Source organism: Tetrahymena thermophila, assembly GCF_000189635.1.
Source record: "Tetrahymena thermophila SB210 genomic scaffold scf_8254579, whole genome shotgun sequence".
Classification (NCBI taxonomy): domain Eukaryota; phylum Ciliophora; class Oligohymenophorea; order Hymenostomatida; family Tetrahymenidae; genus Tetrahymena; species Tetrahymena thermophila.
In genome coordinates this window covers 109,164-119,684 of record NW_002476350.1, presented here as the reverse complement: position 1 = coordinate 119,684, position 10,521 = coordinate 109,164, and the positions used below count along the sequence as shown (strand labels likewise).

The 10,521-nt window shown below is 20.8% G+C and overlaps 4 protein-coding genes across 4 annotated transcripts; 2 read left to right on the top strand and 2 right to left on the bottom strand. All coding sequences in view use genetic code 6, as the record gives it.

The window, feature by feature from the left end:
- Nucleotides 1-323: 323 nt before the first annotated feature.
- Nucleotides 324-1,380, top strand: TTHERM_00666420 (xylose isomerase domain protein TIM barrel protein, putative; the record flags this gene model as incomplete). The annotated part of the gene is made up of 3 exons (XM_001020011.1): nt 324-773; nt 910-1,066; nt 1,133-1,380. 3 exons carry the CDS (start codon nt 324-326, stop codon nt 1,378-1,380), a joined length of 855 nt encoding a protein of 284 aa, XP_001020011.1.
- Nucleotides 1,381-1,943: 563 nt separating this feature from the next.
- Nucleotides 1,944-3,330, bottom strand: TTHERM_00666410 (TRAF-type zinc finger protein; the record flags this gene model as incomplete). Its single annotated transcript, XM_001020010.1, has 2 exons — nt 1,944-3,049; nt 3,114-3,330. 2 exons carry the CDS (start codon nt 3,328-3,330, stop codon nt 1,944-1,946), a joined length of 1,323 nt encoding a protein of 440 aa, XP_001020010.1.
- Nucleotides 3,331-5,296: 1,966 nt separating this feature from the next.
- Nucleotides 5,297-7,424, bottom strand: TTHERM_00666400 (coiled-coil protein, putative; the record flags this gene model as incomplete). Its single annotated transcript, XM_001020009.2, has 10 exons — nt 5,297-5,596; nt 5,658-5,896; nt 5,960-6,044; nt 6,109-6,359; nt 6,434-6,623; nt 6,698-6,789; nt 6,865-7,009; nt 7,069-7,123; nt 7,169-7,225; nt 7,342-7,424. The coding sequence occupies 10 exons, from the start codon at nt 7,422-7,424 to the stop codon at nt 5,297-5,299; spliced, it is 1,497 nt and encodes a 498-aa protein (XP_001020009.2).
- Nucleotides 7,425-8,943: 1,519 nt separating this feature from the next.
- Nucleotides 8,944-10,196, top strand: TTHERM_00666390 (3-beta hydroxysteroid dehydrogenase/isomerase family protein; the record flags this gene model as incomplete). Its single annotated transcript, XM_001020008.3, has 4 exons — nt 8,944-8,979; nt 9,029-9,515; nt 9,579-9,726; nt 9,785-10,196. 4 exons carry the CDS (start codon nt 8,944-8,946, stop codon nt 10,194-10,196), a joined length of 1,083 nt encoding a protein of 360 aa, XP_001020008.2.
- Nucleotides 10,197-10,521: the final 325 nt, after the last annotated feature.

The following is a 10,521-nucleotide window of genomic DNA, read 5'->3' as shown; positions in this document are numbered from 1 at the left end:
TAAATTCCAGAATACATTTATAAATAAACAAATAAAAAATATTTCAACTCTTTATTATTTTAAATTTTAAAAGTATCTTCTTTTAAACTAATTGTTGATCAATTTATTTATTTATTTATCATAAACCAACGTATTTATTTATTTATTTATTTATTTATTTATTTATTTATTATCATATACCACTTTACTTGCAAACAGAAATTCCAGAAAGATACCTGATATAGAAGAGAGAATGAGTACACATTATTTCTGTTTGGATTATTGATTGTATCAGAAATAATTAAAAATACTTAAATTAATAAAATAAGACATATCAAAAAGATATGAAAAGAAAATATATTAGAAATTTTTAGGATTTCTTTGCTTAAAATAGCGAAAAAAGAAACTGGGGAAATACCTTTAAAAATCTTAAGGAAAAAGGCTATCAAGGTATAGAAATACCAGTTTAATTTTCAATAGAAAGAAATCAACTTGATCCTTTCAAAACTAAAAATAGACATGGATTTGATTATGTTGCAGAAATTTATACTTGTGGTTATCCTATTTATTCAAGTGACATCAATGCACACCTAGATTCTTTCAAAAAAGGAATAGACACTGCTTTAAAAATTAATCCAAGTGTTATAAATGTGCATTCTGGGCGCGATTGTTGGACAATAGATTAAACATTAGAATTTTTTACTAAAGTTTAGTAGTTTTAAGAATAATTAGATGTTCCTATAAATCATGAAACTTGCAGACAAAGATCTCTTTATAATCCGTATATTACTAAGGTAAATACAGTTTTTTTTATAGATAGCTTACATATCTGTCTGTCTATCTATCTATCCCCTTATTATTGTAATAAATATTTCGAATTTATGATTGGATTAATTTTCTTAAATAAATTTATTTTTTCATAAAAATTAGCTAGTAGTTTAGAATTGTCCAAATATTTATTTAAATCTTGATTTATCACATTGGGTTTTAATAGGTGAAAGGCTGTACGATAGAGAAAAGGATGTAGAATTCTTTGAAGCATTCAATACTATTAAATAAAATACTAGACAAGTAAATGCAAGAATAGGTAAGCTATTTTTTATAAATAATGATAGTTAAATTAGGCTTATAAAAATATTTTAAATAAAACTAGGTTCTGTTAATCAAATATAAGTAATAGATCCAGGATATGATGATGAAATTTTAAAATGGTATGATTAAATGTGGAAAGAAATTACATAAGCTTAAGAAATAAAAGGATAAAATAGTTTTTACTTTTCTTGTAAATTTGGTCCAGAGCCATATTAAATTAATTATCTAAATAGAAAAAAATAGGCAGCAAAAGATATAATAAAAAGTAATGATTTTATGCTTGCACATCTAATGCAAAATCATAAATGAATAGATAAATAAAATCATTAACTACTTTTAATTTATCTAATTATTGACTATTCGAAAATAAAAAATAAATAATAATTTGTTATTTTTGTTTTTTTTGAATATTTAAAAAAAAGCATTAATTAATTAATTAACTAGGAGATATTATATTCATTAAGAAAAATTTTTAAATCTTCATAAGAATATATTTTATTTTTTTATCTTGATTTGGGTGTTAATAAAAAAAATTTTTTTAAAGAAAAAATTGGGTGTTAATTAATAAGAGCCTATAGTATTTATAAAAAATTTTTTTAAAAGAAGTTTTTATTAACTTTGTTCAGTTTATGTTTTTTGATTTTGGTTACAAATCTATGTTTTAGTTTAATAAAAAATGATAATTAATTAATATTTTTATTGCTATAAATTAATAAATATTTAATTAAAATCATATTATTAAAAAATAGGATTTCCCCTAATTGACTTTTTTAGATTGATAATTTAACTTACTTATTAAGTAAGTAAATAAATAAATAAATATAAAATTCTTAGTTAATCGAAAAATTATTATAAAATAAACAATTAATATTTCATTCATTATTTTATTTATTATTAAATTGGTAATATTTTGAAATTTTAATTTGATTTTCTGAATTAGAAATAGTTGCTAGTAAGGGAGCTATTAAAGGTTCTATTTTTTTTACATAATTAAAACAATCAGAGCAGTGTAACTTTCCCCATCCATTGTAGAGAATGCTAGAATAATTTAAAAAGTCAAAGTGCTTCAAAGCAAGACGAACATCAGTGAATGAACAACTATGCTTTTTCTTTTAATGACTTAGAAATTACTACTAATCTAAAATTGACATAATTTTTTAGTAACATTCTTCTATCAAAGACTCTAATTCTAAAACTTCACTTTAAGAGTTTCTATTTAAAAGACTGACATTCATTATCTAATCTAATTTTGATTATATTGTTTTTTACTATTGCATAAGCTACTAGTTTTGTTCTTTGAGTATTGAGTTTTCTTTTTATAAACTCAATATTGTATGTTCCATGCACGTTTCTTTATTGTGCAAATCTTTAAATTCGAATTGAGGAAATTCTTATAGACATAGTTTACATTTCAATTTTATTTAATCACATTCTTTTTAATGATCTTTAAGTTCTAATTGCCTAAATCCAATCTTGCATCCTTTACATTTTAATTTACGTTCTTTGCAATTCTGCTCATGCAAATGTTTTTATGTCTAATTGTATACCTATTAACAATAATTGCAAATATCTAGCTTATATAAACAACTCAGCAAGTGTTTATTAAGTTCTGCTCTTTTAACAATTTCATTGCATTACTCATTATCACATTTTACAGGAAAACTATCGCAAACATATTCTTCATGATCCTTTTTGTCTTTCCTTAAATAATCATTTTCGCAGTATTCGCATTTTACTAAAAAGTAATCACAAACTTTTAAATGCTCTTCCAAGTCTTTTTTTAAAAGAACAACCTCACATCCTTGGTCAGGGCAATTTACTTCAACAAACATGCATTCCTTTTCTAAATGTTTTTGATATTGCTCATATAAAATAGTTTCCTAGCATCCTTTTTCTTAGTTTTAACAATTTAATTTTAAGCTAGATAAATGTTTATAAAAGTATGGATGTGGCTTTTCATCTTAAAACTATTTGCATCCTTTATGTTATTATTAAATAATAATTAATAACAAAAAATATATTATATTTTATTTTAATAAAACCTGAAATAGGGCAAGTAGTTTTTCCTTTATTCTACCAATCTTATATACATTTTAGACAAACATGTAGCTTACAAGTTGCGCAACCTACAGGTTCCCATATAACATAACTGCAAATAGGACATACCAAATCATCATCATCTTATTATGATTTTATTTAGCTTGTTTGAACTTAAATAGTGCTAGGCAACCTTTCTCTAATGCTATTTTAATTATTCATTTATTTTATAAATTAACTAACTACTTAGAATCTTTTTCAACCAATAAATTATTTATGTCTTAAAGAAAAGTTTTTTAAAAGTTGAATATTTAATTTAGTACTTTTATAAGTTTTAAGTGATTAATCTTTAATGAAATGTAATGATCAGGAGAATATGTAAAATAAACATTCGGATGAGGATATTCATTACTTTCTGATGAATCCCTAATTTAACTTTTAAAAATAATTTAGTATCAACTAACACGTAAATAATAAAAAATGAATTTATTTAAATTATGAATTTGAAATTTAAGCTACAAACAAGCCATAAATTATCAGAATGAATTAAAAAAAATACAATTAAAATTATGATACTTTAAAACATATTCCAGAAACTATATATATATCCATTCATCCTTAATATTTTAGATATTTTTACAAATAATTTCAAGAAAGAAATTGAGATCTCAGAAGATTTCAGTAAATAAAATTAATGAAAGAAAGATGAATAATTCAATAACTTGCTTAACAAATATCATAAAGAATAATAATTTATTTAATATAAAGATATTTATTTTAAATAAAAATACCTACCTAGATACCTGCTTTATTTCAAATAACTTCACAAATATAAAATATAATAAATAATTTTTCTTAAAATTTAGAAAATTTTTTAATTTTTCTTTTGTAATTCAGAGAATAAATAATTCCTTCCTCATTTTATTTATATTTTTAAGAAGGATTTTAATTATTTTACTAAATATTTTATTAATACATATTTAAGATTTGAATTAACGATAAATTTGAAATAAGTTTAATATTTTATAAAAAATTTGAGAGAATTCATTTAACAAATAAGTTGCTCTAGCTATTTATTGAATCTATTTCTATTATTTTTTACTTATAATTAAAAAAACTCTTGTATATAAGTACTTAAATTCTTTAATTTTTAAATTTAAAATGAAAAATTTAATTTTCTATAAACTAAATACACAAATTTATTTATTTACCAAAAAATTTTAAATTGAAAACATTTATTTTCAAAATTTATTAAACCATCTTTGTTGAATTTATTTAATAATTATTTCATAAAAAATATAAAATATTATTAGAATTCTAATTAAGGATTTAATTTAATTTTTTTAATTTTCATATATTAAATACTACTTTAAAACTCATTCAAGAGTTAAACCTTTTTAATAAAAATAAGCAAAAGTAGATTAATAAGTTTGAAATTAAATTTAATTAAAATAACATTTTATTTTCGTAAATAAAATTGAGTTTAAAATAAGAAACCAATTCAAGTAATTAATTTTTGATTAATAGTTAATAAAAGGCTAAACTTTATTTTACTTAATTATTTACATAAATATTATTGATATTTCCAAGTTACTCTAAGAATAATAAATATATTTTTAATCAAAATTCATCATTTATAAAATATTTTTTAAATTTTGATTTGCTTTAAATTATTAAATAATTGCTTATTAACAAATTCTCTTTATTAATTTTTAAAAATATTATAAGAATCAATATAATAGATTTCCATTTTAAGATGTATTTTTTCTATCCAATTTTCAAATATAAAGAGTATTTATTATTTGTTTTTGAGGGCTAATTTTAGAGGTTTGGTGGATATTAGATAAATAAATAAAAAGATAAAACTAATAAATCTTATCAAAAAGTTTTCATATTGATCAATAAAAATTAGATTTAAATAGAATTAATTACTGGAATAATTTTTATAAACTGTTTTATCTTAGGCTATGTTTATTTAAAAATAAATACTAGAATAATGTAGATCAATAGAGTGATTAATAAGTTGATTTATTGATGGATTGATACCAACTGAATAATAACTAAAAAGTTATATAAACAATTACTTCTAATTATACTGATTTCATACGTTATTTATTTATTTATTTATTTAATTAATTTAACTTTAAATATAATTTTATTTTTGATTCACATTTTTAAAAATCCTCACTCATTAGTCATTAACGAATTATTAATATTAATCCTATAGATGAGAATCATTATGCTAAGATTATATTTAGTTTTCATCATATCTATATCTATCCACACGGGAATTAGACTCATTTATATCATTTTCTTCATCTCTTTCTTACATATTTCCATCATTTATTGTATTATAATCATAATATTATCTCCAAGGCTTAGGTGGAATACCTGAGTTCATTTTTTAAAATACGATTCTTAAAATCCTGTCTTTATCTTCTTCTTCTAATTAGCTAACATCAATTTTATTTTTATAAACCAACGAGTGCTTTTTATAAACAACCAAATACAAAATAAAAAAATTTGGTACAGTTTTATGTATTATTTACCTTGTAGCTCCTTGAATTAAGAGAAGGCAACTTAATCTTGGAAGAAGAGTAAGATTACTAACTATCATTTTATAAACTTTTTTACCCTATTAAAAATTTAGAATGCTATTCTTCTTTAACCTAATCTAAGGCTTCAAGAAAGAATTGTTCTATGTCAGATCTCTGATCTAAAATCATTTAACAAACTCCTTTTATATCTCTTATTTCTTTAGATCTTTTCCTTAATTACTCATTTAAACCTATTAATATAATTTATTTTTTATTATTATCTAATTAATAGATTTCGTTTATTTAAATATTACATTTCAATTCATACTCCATTTCAGCTATGGTCTTTTAATGAATTTTTTATAAAGAATCAACTTCATCTTAGAATTTTTTATTTTCCTAATAAAAAATAAATTCGATTAAATCTAATCTTAACCTCAAAATAATTATAAATAAATGAAACCTTTTCCAAAAAATCTTTTAAGTATTCAACTTTTTCTTTGAGTTTTTTAATTTTAACAGATTGTTTATGATTAACTGTTTAGTATTCAGTAAGTCCTTCATGGTTTTACGCTAGACTTCTTTTATACTAATTATTCTAATGAGTTATTTGTTCTCTTTCAATTTATAATTGCTATAGCTCATTCTTGTGAAGTTCTAAGTCTTAGTTTAATTTTATATTTTCTTTTGTTGTTTACTCTGCATCTCTTATCTCTATTTATATTATCAAAAAATTGTTAAATTTAAATTCCCTTAAATTATTTTTGTTTGTTTGTTTGTTTTTTTACTTTTTTGAGCCACAATACTAGCAGCTTATCTGATTTTTTCAATGGCCTCTTTTTAATCTTCTTCTATTTTTTTCCTTTACTTTTAGAAATTCCTTTCATATTTTTATATTTCATCTGCATGAGTCTTTTTGGCTTCTACTGCACTTTACTCTAACTGTACGATTGTTTCCTAATATTCCTTTTCTCTTTGCTTTCAAATATAAAGTAAAAGTATTTATTGTTTATATTTGCATTAAAAATAGTAAAAGATTTAATTTAACTTACTGGAAAAGCAAGTAAAAAATTTTTTTCTTAAATAGACATTTCAATTTTCTTTTTTAGATCAGCTATTTCCTTTGCTTTATCAATCATTTGCTCTATTTTAATATGTTTATTCTTGAGTTTTTGGTTAAAAATCCTATAATAATAATATATCAATAATATCTAAATACATCTAAAGAATCGCTCTTTCTCATCATCAAATCTCAAAATTTTTGTCCCATATTCATTCTGCTAATCAACAATTTAATGCTATACTTATACTACTTCATCTTCATTTTTTATTATTTATTTCTCCTTCTTTCTTGTATCTTTTAGCTACATTTTTAAAATTATTCATTACGATTGAGCAATAAATATTCAATCGAATTCATTACATTAGTCCTATCGATGTTCTTAACAATTTCTTTTAACTCATCTACTTCTTCTGTCCTATAAAAAATAATTCTAATTTGTGTATTTTAAAAATAAATTTACAATTTATTTGCCCTGAGATTGTATTGACCAATAATTGTTTTGAATTTTTAGGTATCCCTTTTAAGATAATTTAAAATAATTTAAGTTACAATAACCATAACTCAGCTATAAAATAAATAAAATAATTTCTGATTTAGTCTTTTATTTCTTCTTAATTTTTTTATTCATATTACAAAGTATCCAAAGCTATTTATTCAGCTTCTGTCAATTAAAAGGGATTAGCTTGACCCTTCTTATCTTTCTTTTTTTTTGACATTCAATGTATTACTTATGAAAAGTTTATTTATTTTCAATAATAGACCTATTAATAATTAAATAGTTATTAATAATTTAATTGATTGTTTTTTTATTTGTTTATTTTCTTTTTGCAAAATTTTTGATTTAAATACACACAAATATTCAACCAACAACTAAATTTTAAATTAAAAATCAAAACAGAAGGAAATATTTTACTCTAAATTAAATTATTTTTAAAATCCCAATTAATTATTCTAGAAATTAAATCTTTTTAAATAAAAAATAATTTATAATTTGGGAAGTAAACAAACATCTTAATTCTTATTTTTTAAATCTAATAAAAATGCTCAAAAAAAATAATTTTATTTATAAATTTATGAAACATATTTTAAATATATTTTTTTAAATAGTTCTTTTTAAAAATTTATTTAAAAATAGAGATATAAATAAATATATTCTTGAAGCTATTGTTTTATAGATATTAATACTATAAAAATAAATTATTTAATTTATATTTTTTACTATTTATTTTAAAATTATTACAAACTTATTAAGTCTTTAAACATTTTTATTTTTTTTCTTTTTAATTATGAGTTTGTTTAAACATCTAAGCAATTTTATTCTTAAATAAGTTTATGTGAATGTAGTTATTTGTGAAAGGTCTTATTTTTAACTTATTTAATCCTTTTTGATCAGCTTATAGTCTTAAAATTTCTGGAATTTTTCTTTTTAGAATTAAAAAATGTTCTTACAGATTTTAATATCAATTTATATTTTAAACAAAATAATAGTTATTCCTCTTTTTACAAATTTTTTAAAATTCTTTTTAGGATAAGATAATAAATTTAATCCTGAAGATTTTATTTTATAAAGCTAAACTGCATAAAAATAAATAATTTTATTTATATTTTTTATTATTGTAAATTAACAAATTCATTTATTTAATCTTATAAGACTTAAAATGTAACATTCATTTTTTTTAATTCTTTTTGATTTACTAATTATAGTAATTTTATTCTTAAAAAGGACTTTACTGCTATAGTAATTTGTGATACATTATATCTTTAACTTATTTAAATACTTTTAATAAGTTTTGGCCTTTGAATTTCTAGAATTTTTCTGTTTAATTTTCTTAGAAATTTTAATATAAATTTATAATTTAAGCCAAGATAATATATTGCTTAAATATGAAAATAGAATATTAAAATATCAACAAAAATAATGAATTCCTAAAAATGCATTGATGTTGAATGAATATTCAAATATAAATATTTTAAAGAGTTAAAAAGAATAAATAAACTCATTTCTCACTGATTCTTATTTACAGTTTTTAAAATTACTTTAAAGAAAATAAATTTTAAAAACTTTCTAGAGTTTTTCTTTTATGTTTTGTTGTAATTGCTTACAATTTTTAATTGCTTTTAATATGTTTAAATAATCTGAGTTCTTATATTTATTATTCACTATATTTATTATTATAAAATAAAATTCAAAAGGATTTATTAATCATAAAAACACTATTTAAATAATATTTCAAAATGGACAATTTAAACATCAAAAAGCTTGCATAAAATGTAAATAAATTTCACAAACTATATCCAATAATATTCTTAAAAATAAAAGGCTGAACAATTAGCTAAAAATAGTAACTACACTGTTTTGGTTACAGGAGCTAGCGGCTATATTAGCAGCCACATTGTTAATTAATTACTTCACTTAAATTACAAAGTTAGAGGTACTGTTAGAGATGCTCAAGATAAATCAAAATATTAACATTTCTATGAGGCTATTCCTTAAAAATATCATCCTAATATGACTTTTGTTTCAGCTGATTTGAATGAAGAGAAGGGATGGGATGAAGCTGTAAGTGGTTGCTAATATGTAATTCATGTAGCATCTCCTTTTTATTATGATGCAAAAAGTGCAGAAGAAATGATAGTTCCTGCTGTAAAAGGAACCTAATATGTTCTAAATGCATGTGTTAGACACCATTAAACTGTTAAGAAAGTTGTTTTAACCAGCTCAGGTAAAGCAATTTTTGAAGGAAATTATGAAAGAAATTACTTCAATGAAAATGATTGGTAGAATCACGAAAATGCTGGTTTTTATGGTAATAAAATATTAAATTTTTAAGCTAAATAATATATTTATGTAATATATTTAAATACAATAGGATAATCTAAATATTTTGCAGAGAAAGAAGCCTGGAAAATCTACGAAGAAAATAAAGAAAAACTCAACCTTACTGTTATAAATCCAACTCTTGTCCTTGGCCCACCTCTATAAGGAAAAGTATCTGCTAGTTCATTAATTATTAGCAAGTAACTCTCTTATTAATTAATTTATTCTACTATAACATTATTTATTATTATTCTTTAGTCTTCTTAATGGCAAGTTAATACCTCAACCAGTTTGCCTTGGTATTGTTGATGTTAGAGATATTGCTGCAGCTCACGTTGTAACTATTTAAGATTCATTATCTTAAGTAACAAAAGGACAAAGATATATAATATGTTCTTAATCCATGTGGGTTAAAGATATTGCAGCTATTTTACACGAGTATTATCAAACAAAAAGACCAGATTTAACTATTCACAAAAAAGAATTAACTCATGAAGAATTTGTAGAAAAAGCTAAAGTCTTTCCTCTGTTTAAAGAAACCTTAAGACAAAGTGGCTAATATTTAATCATGGATAACCAAAAGAGCTTGCAATAATTAGATATGTAATACATAGGAATATATCATACAATCATTGAAACTTCTGAAGCAATTCTTAAAAACGGAATTTGATTATTATATAAAACAATTAAATAAAAAAATATTATGTCTTTATTAAAATTTATATATAAATACTGTATGTTTGTTAAATACTAATTAGTTTTTATTCAAACAAAATTTATATTTCTCAAATAAATAAAAATCCAGAAAATCCTTATAAAAGGCATTATAAATAAGCCTTGATTAATGAAGATTGACATTATAATAAATTAATTTTTAATTTTATTATTATATAATTTATTTAATAAAATTTTTATGATTGCTTAATATTACTAAATGTTCTTTTTATGTTGGTTGATATATCAGAAAAATTATAAATATTACAAAAATTAAGAGA